General features: G+C 37.8%; 6 protein-coding genes across 6 annotated transcripts; 1 reads left to right on the forward strand and 5 right to left on the reverse strand.

Annotated features, from left to right (window-relative positions):
* Positions 1-578: 578 nt before the first annotated feature.
* On the reverse strand, positions 579-2,285 carry HXT4 (sugar porter family MFS transporter; the record flags this gene model as incomplete). The annotated part of the gene is made up of 1 exon (XM_444843.1): positions 579-2,285. One exon carries the CDS (start codon positions 2,283-2,285, stop codon positions 579-581), a length of 1,707 nt encoding a protein of 568 aa, XP_444843.1.
* A 3,455-nt stretch (positions 2,286-5,740) lies between these two features.
* HXT1 (sugar porter family MFS transporter) lies at positions 5,741-7,432 on the reverse strand (the record flags this gene model as incomplete). The annotated part of the gene is made up of 1 exon (XM_444844.1): positions 5,741-7,432. The coding sequence occupies one exon, from the start codon at positions 7,430-7,432 to the stop codon at positions 5,741-5,743; it is 1,692 nt and encodes a 563-aa protein (XP_444844.1).
* Positions 7,433-9,573: 2,141 nt separating this feature from the next.
* On the reverse strand, positions 9,574-11,340 carry HXT5 (sugar porter family MFS transporter; the record flags this gene model as incomplete). The annotated part of the gene is made up of 1 exon (XM_444845.2): positions 9,574-11,340. The coding sequence occupies one exon, from the start codon at positions 11,338-11,340 to the stop codon at positions 9,574-9,576; it is 1,767 nt and encodes a 588-aa protein (XP_444845.2).
* Positions 11,341-13,460: 2,120 nt separating this feature from the next.
* On the reverse strand, positions 13,461-16,265 carry SFB3 (Sfb3p; the record flags this gene model as incomplete). The annotated part of the gene is made up of 1 exon (XM_444846.1): positions 13,461-16,265. The coding sequence occupies one exon, from the start codon at positions 16,263-16,265 to the stop codon at positions 13,461-13,463; it is 2,805 nt and encodes a 934-aa protein (XP_444846.1).
* Positions 16,266-16,895: 630 nt separating this feature from the next.
* GVI51_A01617 (uncharacterized protein) lies at positions 16,896-19,280 on the reverse strand (the record flags this gene model as incomplete). Its single annotated transcript, XM_444847.1, has 1 exon — positions 16,896-19,280. One exon carries the CDS (start codon positions 19,278-19,280, stop codon positions 16,896-16,898), a length of 2,385 nt encoding a protein of 794 aa, XP_444847.1.
* Positions 19,281-20,120: 840 nt separating this feature from the next.
* Positions 20,121-20,387, forward strand: GVI51_A01639 (uncharacterized protein; the record flags this gene model as incomplete). The annotated part of the gene is made up of 1 exon (XM_444848.1): positions 20,121-20,387. The coding sequence occupies one exon, from the start codon at positions 20,121-20,123 to the stop codon at positions 20,385-20,387; it is 267 nt and encodes an 88-aa protein (XP_444848.1).
* Between the last annotated feature and the right edge of the window lie 275 nt (positions 20,388-20,662).

The following is a 20,662-nucleotide window of genomic DNA, read 5'->3' on the forward strand; positions in this document are numbered from 1 at the left end:
AATGTGAAATTATAAGCCCACAAATGTTCAATTGGATTGGTGATAACAAGCTCCGTTGCGATCAATGCATTTAGTTTAGTCTTCAAGTGTGAATTATGTGAATTTCATTGATTTTCTCAGAATGACATCCTCTAATTTTCCGATTGTACGAAATCTTCTAGGGTGGTATCTAGTTTTCCTTTCAAAGGACCCTTTAAAATATAAAATCCGATCCTCGAGATGAGCTAGTGGTTTACATAGCTATACACTCAGTATCTATGAACTCGGATAGGATTTAATGAGAGTAATTTAGATGAATTTATAATCTGAATTATCAAAAGTATTTATAATATTTAAAAGTCATAAAAATTGGTTCGTTAAAATTGTTGGAAAGAAAAAGGGATAGATATTTCCCAAAGTGTATTAAAGTGTCACGATGCAAATCAGGTAAAGTATGTGGCTTACCTTGATTTGTACCTCTATTCCGACGTATTAAAAAGTTTGCTTTAAAAATTAATTGCGACGCTAGACAACACTGGTCACATTGATGAATCTATTAAACAGATGGCTCTAAAGAAAGCTAGGGACTAGTCATTTCCTTATAGGAATCTCTTGTACCATGGGGTGTCATCGTGCATCAAAGCATCGGCATCATAATCAGCACCTCTTCTGGATGGAGGAACCCATTGAGAAGCCTTCCATGGCAAGACACCTTCTTCCCACATGGTGTTGACTTCTTCCAAAGTTAGACCCTTGGTTTCTGGAACAAAGAAGAAAACGTAGAAGTAGGAGAAACATAGACAGCCCATGAAGACGTAACCATAGTTGAAGTTAATAGCATCAGTAATGAAAGGAGTGAAGAAACTAATCAAGAAACCCCAGATCCAGTTAGAGGCTTGAGCAAGAGCCATACACTTGGCCTTGACTCTCAATGGGAAGGTTTCAGAACAGATAACGAAAGCTAGTGGAGCCCAGGTGGTAGCGAAACAGAAAATGTAGAAACAGGTGAAGACAATCATACAGTTACCAGCACCCTTGGAAGAACCATTACCCTTACCGTGAGGCCATAGTCTGGTGACACCGACAGAAGCGAAAACAACCATACAAGCAGTCATGGTAGCGGCACCCCACAATAGACAGGTACGACGGCCAAATCTACCGACCAAGAAAATACCAACGAAAGTAGAGAAGAAGTTGACAACACCGATAACAATGGAGGTCTCGAAGGAATCTTCCAAACCAACAGCCTTGAAAACAATAGTACCATAGTAGAAGAAGTAGTTGTCACCTGTCAATTGTTGCAAAGATTGAATCATGATACCCATAACCAAACGTTGGAAAATCTTGGTCTTGGTTGAGAACAATTCACCCCAGGAAGCAGAACCAGCCAATCTTTCAGCTTCAACAGCAGCTTGAACACTGTCAACTTCAGCAACGACAGCTGGATCATCAACCGAAACCTTGTTAGAAGACGCAATAGATCTCTTGGCATCCTCAATTCTACCTTTCTCGACCAAAAATCTTGGAGATTCTGGAACGAAGGTCATACCACTGATCATAAAGATAGCCCAAGCAAAACATAGACCTAATGGAACTCTCCATTGGACAGAGTTGGAGTAGTTCTTGGTACCGAAGTTAGTACAGTAACCCAAGAAAATACCCAATGTAATCATTAGTTGGTAGCACGCCACCAGAGTTGCTCTCAAGTGCTTTGGAGAGACTTCGGAAATCAACATAGGAGACAAGACAGCAATACCACCAACACCCAAACCGGAGATAATTCTACCGATGAAGTATTGGTACCACTTGTCAATAGTAGCGATCTGGATAATAATACCAACGACATAAATAACGACAACGATAATCAAACCAGGCTTACGGCCGTACACATCACCCAATTTGGACAAGATAACACCACCAATGGCACAACCAATGTTGAAAATAGAGACAACCAAACCAGTTCTAACCTTAGACAAGTAGTGTGTACCATTTGCACGCTTTTGACCCAATCTTCTAATGAAATCGGTTTGAGCGACGAAACCAGAAATGGTACCAGTATCCCAACCGAAAACAAAACCACCAAAAGCGATGAATAGACAGAAGATAGAAACAGTAACATAAGCAGAAGCAGGCTTCTTTGGAATGTCTACTATTGGAGTTTGTTCGGCTTCTTCTTCAAGCTTCTTGACATCATTTTCATATGGGGAAGCAGATGAATCTTGTTGGGATAGAGATGGAGAAAAGTCATTTTCTGGAGATGCCTCAGGAACGGCCTGAGGATCTTCCTTCTTTTTTGAGAAAAGCATATTGATATTTTTTTGTTCTCTATTATATGTTAATCACAAAGAATTAACTATAATTGTTTGTTATTATTCTTCAGATAAAAGATTTGAAATATAACATAATGGAAAAGAGATTGCAACTGAATACTAATATTTTTCGAATATTAGGCCAGTATTTATATCTTTTTTTTTACAACATGTTTCTTCAAAAATTGTTTGTTCAAAGTAAAACACAATCGCGCTGTTTCTACAGTAATTCACGGATAGTGAGGTGGACAGTCCACCATTTCCTCTAACATTTCTCTAATCGATACCAAGTACTTACTAGTACTAGTAAAAATTTTCTGTTATTTGCTTGTTATTTGATTTGAAATTATTTTATCAATGTGGGGAGTGGAATTAATATTTGATACAGCTAATACTGTGAAATAAGAGACCCCACCCCCGGAAAAATTATTTTTTCAATGGTATTACTTAATTTATTGAAAAGTTTTTTATTCTTCCAGCTAATCCTTTGAATCAGACATCGCGGAGGTTTAATGGGGACTAATTTCAATACTCTCATGGTGGGGGATACAATCAGACAAATCATGCAGGACTAGATATCAATCATATTATTCCGAGGATAAGCAAAAACCTTTCTTACCCCTCCATCCTTCTACTATGGTATTTTCTTTTGTTTCAAGTGGTTCATTTTTTTTTTGCCATTCGGTAATTTTCCCGCCCAACGTAATCGTTCCTGCTTGTGTTTCTGTCTTTGATCTTGAGTTTTTGTCATGTTCACACAGATTCTTCCGCATACTCTCCGAGATTTTCCTGTATTGTGCTGATTTTCTCTCCATGATCCGGATCGAGCACTGGACCCCTGCTTTAATTTGAGTTAGCTAAATTTTCCGGAGACAAGTGCACGTAGCTTCGGAAATTTCTGGGCAATTAATCAGTTCAAGGGTCTTTTCTCCGCTATTCTCCACGTAAAGTGACTTTTTTCTCCATTCATGTTTCCACGCGTATTCTTAGAAACTCCTTGCTCAGTTGTAATGTGATCCCACGCTTAAATCCTCTATATTTACCCCTTGCCCCTCCTCAAACCCCCCCCCACTTTTTGTTGATGCTGGCACAATATCCTAGCTCAGCACACATTTTGTTAGTGGCTAAACAGATAACGGTTTGTGGTGGGACCAGAGGGGAGCTCTTAAAAGCAAGGAGCCTACAGGTTGTATTTGAACATTGGTCTGCGACATCCTCTGTGCTTGTCTTTGCAGAGAAAAGGCAATGTACGCACAGATATACTGTTCCCAAATGGATATGTAGTTGAAAATGTTTTTCCGTGCACAGTTTCTCCCAGCACTCATCAAAAGGACACTTAACATCCCATACGCCAGTCCGTCTTAAAAAAGTGATGCAAAGAAAAGATCTCGAGGAAAAAGTAGCATCGGTGTTCTCTGCACAACTCTCTGAGTGTTCGGCTAATAATGCACGGCTCCTTTTGTAACAAAAATTTTCCCGTTTTGTGCTTTCCTTTTTTCCCAGGGCCGTACGTAATCTGTTAGAATGTGGACCCATTCCCATACAATAGCATCTACAATGTACTTCAAGGACGCTCGAAGAAACTGCTGCGCGGGTTTTTTTTTTTATTTTATTTTCACTTCTATTTCCAGTTATTTTTTTCCGTTACAATGCCCATTGATCTAGAATAATTTTTCCGTGTATCTCCTATTTGTAAAGGGGTTTGATGCACGCTTTCTTCTAAGAAATCTGAATCTTGTGTTTTTCCCTTCGAGGATAATGGCGTAATTTTAACAAAAGATATAGAAAAAGAAAGAAAAGTTGAATGAAGAAGATCAAAATCTCGCAACTTGCTTTGTGCGAATTCTCTGCGCTTATTGCGCTTATCTTTTCGGAAAAATTATATATGACGCATATGCTATTAAAAATTGTTGAACTCTTAAGAAAAGTATGCAGTAGTGTCCGACGCATAAGATACAAACAAGGTCTTGAAAAAGAAATGATAACTTACTAGATAATTGCGTCATTTTGTTTCGTAATACCAGCATTACAACTTGGGACGATGAAGGAAGCTTTCATGGAAATAGGAAATAGGAACTGCTTATGCAGTTGTTTTCCTGCTTGGAAGAACTGTGTTATGGGCGGAGCGGAAATTCAAACAATATTGAAGTTGTGTGTGCTGAGGGAATTATACTATATGAGGAAATCTTGAAACAAAAAATGCCTCGGATAAGAAAGGTCACACTCGCATATTATTCGGTTACTGAAAAAGAAAGAAACCTTTCTAATATTGTATTTCTTTGGACTGTGATGTTCTAGATTTCTTTTTTGAACAGAGCGGCGTATCCCCATTTCCGTACCACTTTATCTACTACTTGCCGCCAACACAGAGAGAAATGCTTTTGGTTGTCGGCACATAAGCCTGTCAAAGCTATAATCCAGACAACTTGCTCTACATATTTCTCCTTTCATTGCCGGCAGAAAATACCTCTTAATATGTTTCCAAAAAAGGAAGATATGGTAAAATTTTGACAGTAAACCAAACATGTTCAGAGCCACTTTGGAAATTTGCCCCTCATTAATTTCTATTAAACTAAATTTTTATGGGGTAAACTAACCATAGCTTGAACCTGTTTTCTTCAATGGCGTGGGGTAATTTCAAACAGTGCAATGTTTTAGTTTTATTACTTTTAATCCCTGTAAGTATAAGAACAACAGGTACTCATATAAGGGATAATAAGGTTGCAATTGGGACAAAAAAATTAATGAGGGGTAACAAAAATAGAAACTTTGTACACATAACTGACTCTTCAGTTGATTTTGGTGTATTGGCCCTCGCCTTGGATTTATGAACACGTCATTTAATAGCTCTCAAATTATTAGCATTCCAAAATGATCAAAACGCGACTATACATTTTCATCAATAGATAGCATTGTATCCAGAAGTTGGTGTATTGTTATAACCTACATATTGGCGACGCCACATGTCTTACAATTTGGAATACGATTTATGGTTTATCATTAATATTAACTAAAAAGTTGTTATTTAGGTAAAAAAATAGAAACATTAAAAACATTGAATGTTGAAAAAAATGAAAAATAACGCAAACACATACAATCAAGACAAGCAAAGGTAGTTAAATCTATATGGACTACACTTCTGTCCTGGCTTGTATACTTTTTGCGGTCATGAAACTAAAATTGAATTTCAGAGAAGTGAACATAATCCCAAATAGCGACGTAAGCCATCAATCCCTTTTATAATATAGAATTGACTGATTTTGAAAGTTTCGTGGCTCGTAAAATTGTGAGAAGGTTAACTCTTTATTTAAAATTCTTTATTTTTGTCATAAATGAAATGAAACATGATCAAATGCAAGAGTGCAATAGAAGATATGATGATAATCGTTAGAAAAATTTGATATTTGTCAACATCAATTTAGATTTGGACCTATTCATTGAAAGCAAGACACTTAACCTCTACCAACAACTCTCTTGTACCATGGGGTGTCGTCGTGCATCAAAGCATCGGCATCATAATCAGCACCTCTTCTGGAAGCAGGAACCCATTTGGAAGACTTCCAAGGCAAAACACCTTCGGCATACATTTCGTTAACCTCTTCTAGAGTTAAACCCTTTGTCTCTGAGACAAAGAAGAAAACATAGAAGTATGCAAAAACCATACAGCCCATGAAAACATATCCGTAGTAGAAGTTAATGGCATTGGTGATGAATGGAGTGAAGAAGGCAATCAAGAAACCCCACATCCAGTTAGCAGCAGTTGCAATGGACATGGCCTTGGCCTTGATTCTCAATGGGAAAGTTTCAGAGATAATAACATAAGCGATTGGAGCCCAGGTGGTAGCGAAACAGAAGATGTAGAAACAGGAGAAGACGATCATACAGTTACCGGCACCCTTGGAAGAGCCATTACCTTGACCATGGGGCCATAATCTTGTGACACCAACAGAAGCATAGACAACGTAACAGCAGACCATACCGATAGCACCATACAGTAAACAGTTACGACGACCGAAACGATCGACAGTTAGCAAAGAGCAACAGGTGGAGAAGAAGTTGACAACACCGAAAACAATGGAGGTCTCGAAGGAATCTTCTAAACCAACAGCCTTGAAAACAATAGTACCATAGTAGAAGAAGTAGTTGTCACCTGTCAATTGTTGCAAAGATTGAATCATGATACCCATAAGAGTACGTCTGAACATAGCTGGCTTACCGGTAAATAATTCGCCCCAAGAAGCAGAACCTGCAGATCTAGCTTCATCAACACTAGCTTGAATTAAGTCTAGTTCTTGTTGGATGTATGGGTGATCTGGGGAACATTTGTTGATTCTGGCCAAGGATGATCTGGCTTCTTCAATTTGACCAGCTTCAACCAAATAACGTGGGGATTCTGGAACGAAGGTCATACCACCGATCATGAAAAGAGCCCAGGCGAAACATAGACCCAATGGAACTCTCCATTGGACAGAGTTAGTGTAGTTCTTGGTACCGAAGTTAGTACAGTAACCCAAGAAAATACCCAATGTGATCATCAATTGGTAGCAAGAAACTAGAGAACCTCTTAGATCACTTGGAGCGACTTCAGAAATCAACATTGGAGATAGAACAGAGATACCACCAACACCCAAACCAGAGATAATTCTACCGATGAAGTATTGGTACCACTTGTTAATGGAAGCGATTTGGATGATGATACCAACGATGTAAATAACAACGACAACAACCAAACCCATCTTACGACCTTTAGTGTCACCAAGCTTAGATAGAATAATACCACCGATGGCACAACCAATATTGAAGATAGAGACAATTAAACCAGTTCTGACCTTGGATAAGTATTCAGTTCCGTCAGGATGCTTCATACCAAATCTGTGAATGAAATCCTTTTGTGCGACAAAACCAGAAATAGTACCGGTATCCCATCCAAAGACAAAACCACCAAAAGCGACCATGAAACAACTGATAATGACACCGACAAAAGCACCTTTACCAGTGTTTGGGTTGGCAATCATTTCGTTCTGAACAAATTCGTCAGCCATATCATTCTTGCCGACTTGGTTTAGATATTTGGATTCATGAGAATCCACCTCATTTGAAGAAGAGGATTTTTGTGGACTTATCAAATCCGGTTGAGAATTCATAATGTTTAATTATTGTGTTGTTTTTTTATTTGTTGTAAGATAAAAATAATTGAAATGAGTTAACCCCAGATGAAAAACATCAATGCAAAAAAATACTTCTGGGGGAAATAGTTCCTCTTTTATACTCCAGAAAAATTTTTCTCAATTCCCAGTTCGTACCTTACTTCCATTATTGACGCATTTACTATTCTCGTTTCGGCTCCTATATCGCAATGAATTTGGGGAATATGTTAGTAAACAATATCTTCACGCCATTGTGGTGTGTACTGATGTTATGTCACCCATACTATGCTATCTCCTTTCTTTTCATGTCGGTCAGTATAATTAGTGCAATATCAAAAAATCTCGCGGGTACGAATGTACCCGAAAGCACTCTACAGGCTACTTGCAGGTACGATTATGTTTTAGCGTTTATGTTATTAGTGCCGCTGTGGGAAAATGACATATCAAAAAGTTTTTCCGAAAATGATACGGCTGTTTCACTGAGTTTTTCCGGCTGATGCAGGGATCGATGTTTTCTTAAAAGGCTTTTTCTTTCTTTTTTTATAATTTGCTATATAATTTCGCGCAAACCTTCATTTTTACGGAGTTCCCACGGAAAAACTCTCCTGATATTTTAGTTTTTCCGTGGTCAAGCGAGATTTTTAGATCTGAATTGGGACTATATTTGGCCCAATGACGCCATATCTGCAGGAATTTTACGTCATATCTACATTTCGGAGAGATGAGGTCAAATTAGGGCTTCCTGTATCATTGTTTTTTCTATATTTCTGAGATACCATTGTTTGCTATTGCAAGAAATTGCCGATCGTATATTGGCGGGTACCAATTGCTTCAAGAATCGGTAAAGTCATATTATTCAGGTGTTAAGTTTTAATTGTGATATTAGTTTCTTGGTATCTTAATTTGGAACAGAACTAATGTTTGAATTGTCGTTTTTATTATCATCTTTTCTAAAGTTTTGTCATATATTTGAGCTTGATAAGATGAACCTTGTTTTTGAGACAAATCGAAAGTCTAGCGAGGCCAAAAACCTGAAATTTCTCACGCAGTAATCTTTACGAGATTTCTTTGTGAGCAAGCATCTCCCTTAAGATATTTCTTGCACCTCTTTTGTGTGTTATAGTTTTTCCGATGCACAAAAGGCTCATCAAAAAAGGCACCTATTATACCATTTGACTGTTATCGGGATTTTAATTCAGATATTTGTGACGCGTTAACTTGAATAAAACTATTAATAATTCCGAAATAAATAAAAGCTCGTGTTAGTGATTGGCGATCTAATAGAAATGTATTAGCCGAGTTTCTCCATCATAATATGTCTCGCTTTTCCTCTGTGGTACATGTTCCCTAGGAACCTTTTGAAGCTGGATTCGATTAAAATAATATATTCTTCGTTAAAAATATTGCGGGACAATATTACTTTGATATTACTAGGTCATGCACATCTGGGTTTACGCGTATACAGGCGACTACTGTCAAACGGATCCGTGCATTATATTTTGGTGATGTTTTTGCTATTGTTTGGTGGAAATGTTTCTCAAAAACTCTTCTACCAAAAGCCTATCACATATAGAAATATGTCAGTCTAAGAAAGGAATGAATTGGCCTTAGCATTTTTAAAGGCTTTGGGTTAAGCATAAAAGATGAATTATTCAAATATTACCCAACAGTGCCCTCTTTAATTCCAAGACAGATAGAAAACCATGCATCTAGCATCAATTCAGTTTGTTATGAACTTCATATGCCGATCTTGACCATGAACAATTTTGCTATTTAACCTCACCTATAATGGCAATTATTTTTGCACCAGCGGCATGTCAATAATAGAATGGATAGCTTGTTTGGTATTAATGATATATTGGCTAAATGATTGGTGAATATTGGTGAAAAAGTGAAAAGTGGATTAAATTAAAAAATTACAAAATTTTTTTGATATATGATTATTAGTGTAGTCATTATTATTATCAATTTTAAAACAATAGATTAGAGAATAAAAAAAACCTTGTCATTCATTAAATGTTTGCATTTAATAGTTTATTAATAGTGTGTAATATTTGTGACACCAATGCAAGCTCAATCAACGTTTTTAAAAAGTCTTGTTTATTATTATTGTGGAAATAATAAAATTGCTGAGATTATCAATTTCTTGAGAATACTCTCTTATACCATGGCTTATCATCGTGGGAATAGTCATCCAAATTGTACTCGGCAGTTCTTCTGTCTGGAGGCACCCAACTGGATGACTTCCATGGAAGTACACCCTCTTCATACATTTGATTAACTTCTTCTAGAGTTAATCCTTTTGTTTCAGGGACAAAGAAAAAGACGTAGAAGTATGCAAATACCATACAGCCCATGAAGACATATCCGTAATAGAAATTAATGGCGGATGTGATGAAAGGAGTGAAAAAAGCAATCAAGAAACCCCAGATCCAGTTAGCAGCAATAGCGATGGACATGGCCTTACCACGAATTCTTAGTGGGTATGACTCAGAGACAATAACATAGGCAATTGGTGCCCATGTAGTGGCAAAACAGAAAATAAAGAAACATGCAAAAACAATCATACAGTTACCAGCACCTTTGGAAGAGCCGTTACCCTCACCATTTGGCCATAGTCTCGTTACACCAACAGAGGCATAGACAACGTAACAACATACCATACCAACACAACCCCACATTAAACAATTACGGCGACCATAGTGGTCTACAGTATACAAGGCATAGAATGTTGAAACAAAGTTGACAACACCTAAAACAATTGCAGTTTGGAATGAATCATCTAATCCAACAGCTCTGAAAATGGTAGTACCATAGTAGAAGAAGTAGTTTGCACCCGTTAATTGTTGTAGCGACTGGATCATCATACCCATGATTGTACGTCTTAACATTTGTGGTTTACCTGTGACTAATTCTCCCCATGATGCAGAGCCGGCCAGACGTTCAGCTTCAACTGATGCTTGATATTTGTCCAGTTCCAAAAGGACGATTGGAGAATCTACAGTTGTTTTATTGGCTCTGGCAAGAGAACGCTTGGCTTCTTCTAACTTGCCTACTTCCACAAGATATCTTGGAGATTCAGGAACACACATAACACCAAATATCATAAATAATGCCCATGCGAAACATAACCCTAATGGAACTCTCCATTGGACAGAGTTGGAGTAGTTTTTTGTACCGTAATTGGTACAGTAGCCCAAAAAGATACCACATGTAATCATTAGTTGGTAGCAAGAAACTAATGTACCTCTTAATTGTTTTGGAGAAACCTCAGAGATTAACATTGGTGACAAGACAGCGATACCACCGACACCTAAACCGGAGATAATTCTACCGATGAAGTACTGGTACCATTTATCAATAGAGGCGATTTGGATAACAATGCCGATTGTATATACAACCACGACCGTAACCAAGCCCAATCTTCTTCCCCAAATATCACCAAGTTTTGAAAGGGTAATACCACCAATAGCACATCCGATATTAAAGATAGCGACAATTAAACCTGTTCTAACATTAGACAAGTAATAGGTACCATCACTTCTTTGTTGTCCAAATCTTCTCAGAAAATCTGTTTGGTTAACAAAACCAGAAATAGTACCTGTATCCCAGCCAAAAACAAAACCACCAAAGGCAACCATAATACAGCATAAGGAGACAAATATTAGGTCACTCTTCTTTTTGTGGTGCAGTTCTTCTTCAACCTCCTTTTGAAGTTCTTCCTTAGGGCCGCTGATCATACTATCAGTCCTTGTTTGCTTGACGCCGTTGGCATCGTAAATATAATCTGAACCTGACTTTGAGCCCTCATCGGAAATTGTGGCTTGAGTTGGTGGGATATATCCTGCATTTGTTGTCTGAGTGGGTGGTATATACGCTGGGTTCGTGGGATCAACGTTGGACATTGTGGCTAAATTATAATAGAATTAATTTTATCAAACGCTAAAAATATAACACTTTCCAAAATTTAAAGGATTAAAAACCTATGAAATATAACTGTTAACACTTTTGTAGTATTTGGTCAATTTTAATGTTATATGGATTTTTTATTGCAAAAGGAGGCCAACTTCAAGAGGAGTTCGATATATACATAACTCGGGTGATAGTTTGAATTACTTTTATACTAATTTGGAGGAACATTTTTAGAGCCAGGTGGTGTTCGATTATCCGGCTGTTTTTACAATAGATTACATTTGTAATGCCAATTTTTAGGGATTTTTACTGTTGAAATAAGTTCTCATAGAACAATCCTGCTGGTTTGTATAGTATGAAGCAGTTATTTGGAAATGCTGGCCTATTTACATTACCTTTAAACCCCTCAGTACACTATTGCCATTATACTCTAGTAGAGTGGCACAAATTTCCGCTACTTTGATAATTGGTATCCCTATTATATTTTGCAAGTTGATGTAAAGATGAGCAAATAGGCTAAGAATGTGGACGATATTTCTGGCGATACAGTCATCCCTAGCAGTTTAAATTTAACCTTGTAGCGAACTGCTGTTATATTAGAGGTGCAGAACTAGTTTTGTTGCTATCGTTTACTATTTTTACCGTGTGTATGGATGCACTAACCCCTGCTTCAAATAACTATAATAATGTCTGTATACATCTAGAGTACAAAGTCTATTTTCTCCACACCAGTGCTGATGGGCAACTTTCCATATTAACACGCAGCACATTACCGTCTATCTAAATTAACACCTGGACTAACGGCAATAATTCTAAGGTTTGTTCTAATATCAAAAAGGAATTGGTGTTGGACAAGGCTAGGTTGCTACAATGAATATAGTTACATATACCTTTCTCTTCCTCTAAACTCTCGGAGTTCCAAGAACTGCAAGTATGAACTTTGTACACTGTTGAGAGACCCCTTAAAATATAGTTACGGGGAGGAGTTGCTGTGTCTATTAAGCTTCTGACAATACATGCTTGTGGTGAGAGGCTATTATATTGGCTAATTAATTTGTTCATATTCAGCTGTTGTATTGTATGAACCCCGTTTTTATTTCTAACAGCTTTAACGCTTAGAATCCCCTACAGGAGCCTCTTCACTTTAGGGTAAAGGTATCTGACCTCACTAAAACTCCGCGGTATGATGCGTTTGCGGGTTTAGGGTAAGGCAACGAAGGCAATTTTAGAAAAATAAAGTTTATATTGCTATGCAGCAACTTCTAGCTTATTTTAGTTTGTTGTGGAGCGGAAAAACTACCCTTCAAATGATCAAAGGTTGTATCTCTTGCACTGAAGAGCCCCTACAGATTAATTTCGCTTTGGTTTCTCTATTTAAATATTATGCCGGTGTTTCCTACGAGTGTTTCTGAGAACATCGGTGAAATTTAGGGAAAATTGCAAAGTTCTTCCCTGTTGATTGGTGCCAAGACATTTGAACAATGGGAGCACAGAAATGGTGCGGAAGGTTCTGTAAGAAAATAGTGAACAGTTTTTCCGGATTCTCCGATCTTTATTGGCTGCAAAATGTTTCTGCGGGGTTCATAAGTGGAGATGAGCCTCACTAATTTTTACCCAAAAAATAATTATTGTGCAGCATTTTCTCTGTGACGGAAGAAGAGTGACCACTGGTTGATTTACCCGGCTTCTACACTTTTAACAAAAGTCATGGGTTTATTGAATGTCTTAAGTATTTCATGTTTTGTAGATGTCAGCTCACTAAAAACAGTACAACTGCCCTAATTATTTGTATCCACAATCTTCGTGCGGTGAAATTATTGTTTTCCTCATTCATTGAACACATGTTTTCTATTATCATTACAAATTATCTTTTTATATACTGGGGTGGCTACCAATATTGAATGCTACGTTGGTTAGTAGCATTCTTCTTGGATGGGGGAGTTTGTTATAGCGTTAAATATTTAAAGTAATAACGGTGGAGAAGAGAGCTTATACATCTTTTCTACTCCAGCAAACAAAGAAGTGGCACTCTTAAAGGTTCATAAAAAATGTGGTTATCCTATGAGCTACAGCATATATCAACCTATCCCATACTTAGTTTTCAGATTTCCTTTTAAAATTGAACAAATTTTTGGTGGATATCGTCTCCACCACGACTCTTCGTGGAGATCTTGATGTAATCTTCCTTCTTCAATTTCTCCTGAATTTGCCTATGCAAAGCAACGAAATAATTGTCACCACTCTCGATCATGTTGATACTCTTGTCCTCACATAATACCTGACTGATAATAGAGCTGTAATATTGATCAATGTTTGGTCTCAATGGAATAATTGGCAGAGATTTCTTATTAACCATTTGGCCCCAATATCTAATCAAATTAAATGCCTTGTTGTTAATCTCTGTACCTGTCTCAGGTAGCATACCCCCATAGAGTGTTATTTGATTGATAGGGAAATCTGGGTCAATTCCAAGAAGATCTTGCAACAATAATCTATTAGTGTGCACATTGAACCACAAGTACACGGAATCACCATTGAAGATCAAGTAACAACCTCCATCTGTCAAGTTTGAATGCATATTACGGACAGATACTTCATCAAGAGAATCCTCTTGAATCTGTAATAGTTTATCATTAGCATCGTAAAAAGAGAAATCATTTTCTTCCAGCAAAACATGCATTGGAATTATTTGTGGGTATAATTTGTATAGTAGCTCCGCTGGGTTTATTGTCTCATATCTGATCAAATCATACACTCTCTCATTACCACGAGTGCTTTGTTGGTTAGGTTTCATCAAATCCTGCTTTTGGAAACTCAAAATATAAGATGGTAGAGTCTTTAGTGAGTCAGGTAAAACAAGTTGAGAAGAGCTGTTGCCGCTAACCAAACCTCTGTATTGGGTCAAAATATCGACCAGTTTGGTATCGAGAGACTTTCTTATAGCTGCGAAATCACAATCGCCTAACGTCCTGATAACATCCTTTACAATGATACGCAAAACACTATTTTGATTCACGAACTTAAATACTTCACGAACATTATTTGAAACCGCACCATTAGTATTCAAGGAACGAACTTTTCTGATACCATGCACATCAGTATACAACAAAGCACATTGGAAATGTATATCGGTACCGGCCTTCAACTTTTCTTGATATTTCAGAAGCACATCAATGGTCGTATCTTTGGTTAAAACAGGAAGAATCACATCTTTATCAGTGTAGCCAGATGCATCTGTATAGTACATGTCCACACCGACACCAGTGGAACAACGTAGTTTTAACACAGCTTGGTAACCAACTGTATTAGCAATATTTGATACCATATCTTGGACCAATCTCGCCTCGTCATTCTGTTGTATAAAGTGTGGATAGTACTTAAGAGAACCGTGAGTAACTAGAGTTGGATGACCGACATTAGTCAAATCAACAAAACCACCACTTGTAACAATTAAATCTATGGAAACATAGCTGGCTAATAGGTCATGTGCAAGCTTTTTGTAAAAGTCGTTATCACATCTCATATGATGAACATGTGCATTGTCCTTTTTTAAATATAAGTTACCATTACCGATTGTTGGTAGTGAGTTCAAAGAACACACAACTTTACCACCCTCGTCACCTGTGAAGGTTTTCAATGCTAATTTCGCAGCCTGAATAGCTGACCCGAAACAGGCCTGTGGAACGTGGTAGTACTTGTCGTTAGTAATAAAAGCAGCCAATCTACTTAGAGTTTGGTCAATGACATGCTTAGATTCAGCAGGGTCTGCAAATAAGCCATTATAGAAAGGTAGGAATACATCGTCTAATTCTGAAATCACGTACTCTTGGGCTGTCTCTAATTCAGGTTTCAGATTGAAAAACTTCAATTTGTTGTCATATGCAATGATAGCAAGTTTACAGTTTGGTTGATTTTCGATAATGTAGTCAACAGAGCTTCTGATACCTTCAATGACAGCCAAAGAACTACCATTTTCATTTGCTAATGATGTAACATCTATCAAAAAGACATAATGCAATGGTACACTTGGTTTATCTGGGTGTGCATTATAGATAGGTGGAACAATGAAATCGACAGCGCCTTTAGATAATTCAGGCCTGATTTCTGCATCAGTTCTTTGCCCATTTGGACCAACAGCACTGGAGTAATCATAAGGTGCTGGCTGCTTAATTTGACAAATATTACAAATCGCCTTCGAATCATAGTTAAATTGAAACTTGGGATTGATGTAACAACGGCAACGTTTACATCTCATTGGACCTTCTAAATTCTTCATAGTATCTGCAGCTATCCCATCACCAGAAACTGGAACAGAGCCTGGTGTAATATCAGCAAAAGGCTGAATAGTAACACCCAAAGGCAATTTAGTTGCTGCTCTCAAATGCTGATCCTCGGGGATGTTATACATGGACAATTGCATCAATCGAGGATCACACGAACCAGAGTCGCTAGAGTAAAACTCAGTGGTAGACGATGGCGGAACCGAGTCCCTTGTGGTATCAAATGCTTTAGTCAAATAACGAAGTTGCTCTTCCCAACGTTGAGTGGGAACAATATGAGAGAAGACATTTTCGTTATTGCCATTGGGGAAAAAATAACCTGGTGAGTGTGCTCTTGGAGAAGCATTACCACCCATTACTGGTGTCCTAGGAGGGTTACCATACTGCAATACTGGTGAATTAACAGTCTGGCTTTCAACCCTCTTTGGCGTAAAAACTCCATTGTTGTCTGCAACTTTTGGAGTTTGGTAATTTGATTGAAATGCATACATGTTCGTAGTTGGAGAAGATTGCACAGGGTTGCCTGAGAAAGTATGAAAAGCCCTTGTTGGTCTCTTGGACTTACCCTTTTTCAATTCATTACTTTGGGATTGCTCTAAGGAAAGATCCGACATGGACCCAGCTAGCTCAAAAGACATGGTCCAATAACTAAAATGGAGAAGTAAATAGATATGGTTATTCCTGGCTCTTTTTTAGTCCCAGAAAATTGAACACTTGCAGAAGTAGAAGGTTTGATGATCGATTCCAAGGTAAAATTCCAAGGTTTTTAGTTTCCTTTTAGATTTATCAGGTTGCTTTTTAAAGCTGAATCTCTGAAACACAACTGCAATTAACAGATCCTCTTACAGAATTCCTATTTTTTACCAATTAAGCTTCCAAAAACTGGTGAACAATGGTATTATTCCCAGTTTTGTTCAGCATTTTGATCTACGTTGGTTGACAAGTCGATTGGATTCGCAAGTTTCCCACTTCGAACGTCGGATCGTCGTGCAAGTCTCACGACGTAGTAACTGATCGTCACATGATTTTAAAACTCATACAGTTTGATATTTATTATGTTAAATACTCATCTACTAGCATTGAAGATAGCATTTACTATACCTAATGCATAGTCACTCTTCTATTTATGTCTTTTTATGTGATTACTATATCCGCGGGGATTCGCGCTCTCTATTCCCGTAGGTTTGACATGACGTGCATATAAAGGATCGAGAAATTATTTGCTGTAAACGATCGTAAATATACCTACCGGAACATACACTAATTAATCAGCATGAAGAAATATCCCACCTAGTGTTATTAATATTCAGTAGACACTGAGCTGATGGAGCCCTTCTGTTAATTTCGTAACGAGAACCGTTCAGGCAAGTACCGTTATTCAGCTTAAACTGTTCCAAGTCGCTTGAAGAGCTACAAAGCTTCCCGTTAAACAAGGAAGAGAAGTCTACAACTTCAGCAACATTTCGGAATCCTCTTCTGCTCTCACCGGTTAGGATGAATTGCAACCCGGAGCTATCAGGTGTGGTACTAATAACATCATTGGAGAACAAAGGCACTGATGTAGGTAATCTATCCCAGGTAGCACCCATATTCAAAGAGTACACAAAACCAGTGGTATTTCTCAAGCCATTGTCTTCCGCAACAATGATGTTACCAAAGTTACCAAGGGCAACTGCCTTTGAGTAATCTAATATTTGTTCCCACGTCATACCACCATCCTTTGACAGGAATGTCGTGGTCAAAAGGTAGAAATTATCGAAGTAATCATCACTATCAGTTTCTATATCCGTTAGATTGTAATCGTCATACAAGTCATCAAGATTAGTTATATTGAAGGTCCTGTTGAAGTCTTGTGGAGTTAAATTAATATTTCCTTGCGCGACCATGATACCGGTCTTTGAATATCCTAGAATGGCGGACAACTGTAAGGTACAGTTGTTGTGTGCAATACAAGAGTAATTTCCCTTTACACTAGAACTGTTGACTTTCAAATCATTCCATGTTGCACCATTATCAGTTGATATCTTTGATGTCGAGTTCCATATACCAAGAGGAGCCATGATTATAGTACCATTTAAATCCCCGAAAGTGTAGAGTTGGCTGAACAATGAGTCACTGTAGCTGATATTAGCACTAGTGAAATTCAACCCTGTAGAATCAGAAATAAATACAGAAGAAACATTAGTAGAACTATTAGAAGCCGTACTATTCGTTACCTCCGTAAATCCCAATGTGAATGGTGAGAAGCCATTACTAAATATTAACTTACCTCCCATTATTTCACTCACTGAGAAGACATTGTAAGTAATGGCTGGAATGTTAGCCCTATTGAAATCCTTACCATCTTTGGATACGTAAAGATCAACTGTTCTGAACAATTCAGATATTTGACTAAACAGATCCCCTATTGCACCATCAATACCATCGATTCCAGAAATACCGTCAATGCCAGGAATACCATCAACACCAGGAATACCATCTACACCATCTACACCCGGAACACCATCAACACCATCTACACCCGGAACGCCACTAGCACCTGGAATTCCACTTGTACCTGGGATGCCACTTGCGCCAGGAATACCAGGCATACCTGGAATACCTGGAATACCACTAATACCAGGAATGCCGCTGAGGTGTGGTATATCGCTAATGCCTGGAATACCACTAATGCTAGGGAATCCACTAATACCAGGTATACCAGGGAAATTTGAAATTCCTGGGAAGTCACTAACAGTTGGCGTAGGAGGTAAGTCATCACTATCATCAGAATCATCGTCGCTGTTTCCGTTATCATCTCCAAGATTGAATAACCAATTAGCAGCTGTAGTATTAGCGGTCTGCATGATCACATATGAGTCTGTTATCTGAACATCCAAAGGATAAATTCCAGACGATAAATTAACGGCTTGCAAAGTTACACCAAAATCTCCTGAGAAAAATACAGTATTATTGAAGCCCCTGTTAGTAGATGTGAAGAAACATACTAAATCACTACTGTTTTTGAATTTAGTGGTTGGAGTAGATGCCAGGAAGTGACATAAGAATTTGTCAACTACACTGTCATTCAAGTTAGGAATAGATGGCTTTATTTCTCTAAAAGATGTACCGTTATTGACCGATATGAATGATCTACCACGGTAGTGTTTTGTATCTAACACCTCGATGAAATTAGATATAATCAAACTCTTATTGTGTACGTTTGTAGACACATCAAAGAGCATAGAAGAGTTAGTTAAGTTTGAAATAGGTCCAGATGTTTCATTTCTGCCCTGGGCGTCAAAAACGTAGAACACATTCTTAAAACCATAAAATGCTCTTGATTCACTATACAAAGGATCAATAATTACTTCAGGTTCATAGTAAGATTCCATATCATCAAAGTATTCACTATTTAGGAAATCGAAGTAGTTGAATGTCCTATTGCTACCATTATGTCTCTGAGGTGTCGCAGTATTGTTAAGCAAAACAGTCCAGTTTTTACCGTAGTTATTACTAAACAACACAGAAGAGCTATTGTATCTCAGCAAACTGCTTGAGTTACTGAAGACAGCAACACTCTCAGACTCAGTAGCATTGAAAGAGGTAGCATTTGGTGTAAATGCACATGAAAGCGATGCCAATGCGCACAAAAATATCAACGAATATATCATCTTTTTGCTTTATTGTCGACTTTGAATACGTTAAAATTTAAACAAGACATTGAAGGAGATACTTTTTGAAGATAGAATTGTCATACCTCTTTTATATGTTTTCTAAAACCAATTAAAAATGAGCGAATTAAGTTCAAAGTATGGACTGAAATTTCCCTGACCATATCCTTTTATTTATGATCTTTTAGTACCCTTTAATTTTGTAAGAGCAATGATATATCGTTATTGATTCATAATTGACAGTTGCAATAAGGCTAGGGAATTTTGATAGACAGGACGCATTGCTATGAAAGCAAAGTAGCATGTGCGATATTTTTATGATCTACCTTGACTGAATAAGCCTGTTCATCGCCAAGCCTTCATTGGTGTTATTTTGGCTGTCTCATTGTTGTGCATGAAGAGGAACTAATTACATATTGAGTAACGGAAGAACGCCTTAGAGACATTCTTTACATCTAAACTTCATGATCGGTAATAAAGGGTAGTGACAATTTAGGGGTGGCATCACTCCACTGAGTGAATTACCGTTAACACATAAAGAATCTATGCTGTTGCAAATAATGTAATACCCAATTCAGCAAATTCGTAATTCTCAAGCCAATCAGCCCTTACTGAAGTCAGAATCCCTAATTTCTGTGTCATACTTTTGACATGTATTAGTGAGTACTTAAGGGTACTATGACGTGAGCAGTACCCTTTCGCAGCAGCACTAGATACATTAAAAAGTCATGTCCTTTACCGCAAGTAAACTATCGGCCATCTGTAGTTAAAAACCCTCAACAGACACGGATCCATACATACTCTGCATACTTATTTTTTTTTATAACACCGCCTATCCAAATGGGACACTCCCCACAAACACATCACAGACACAACAAAGGAAAACAATCCCCTCCAGAGTCTGCATTACAAAAGCCTGCGCTCTCCACCACCTACTTGACCCTCAGTGGCAAAGGACCCGGCGTGCTATACACAGCAAATGTAGAGAGACCCCAGGTCTTTACCCACCTATCTCACTACTTGGGCATAGTTTTGCTCTCCAAAGTAGCATTTTTAAAGGTTTTTCCTAATCGGGTAATAGATCACGTGATAACGATGCTTTCCTAGTCAAATCGGCATTTTCAGTGTTGTTTTCCCAAATTTTTCTCTTTCCCGTTTGGCATCGCCATCCAGTTTGGCGGGAAAAAAACAATACAATTTTAGAACACAACAGTGAACTAGATCTGAGCTATATTTCTAAGCGCCGAACTCAATTACCGGAGTGCATAACTATTGTGATCCAGGACGCGAAACACGGGTCAGAAGGATCTTTTCATTTTGTTTTCGAAGTTCCTTAAGCTTATAGATTTTGCTTGCTCTGCGGAAGCATTTCCGAGAATACA

This window comes from Nakaseomyces glabratus, chromosome A, assembly GCF_010111755.1.
Source record: "Nakaseomyces glabratus chromosome A, complete sequence".
In the NCBI taxonomy this organism is placed as follows: Eukaryota; Fungi; Ascomycota; class Saccharomycetes; order Saccharomycetales; family Saccharomycetaceae; genus Nakaseomyces; species Nakaseomyces glabratus.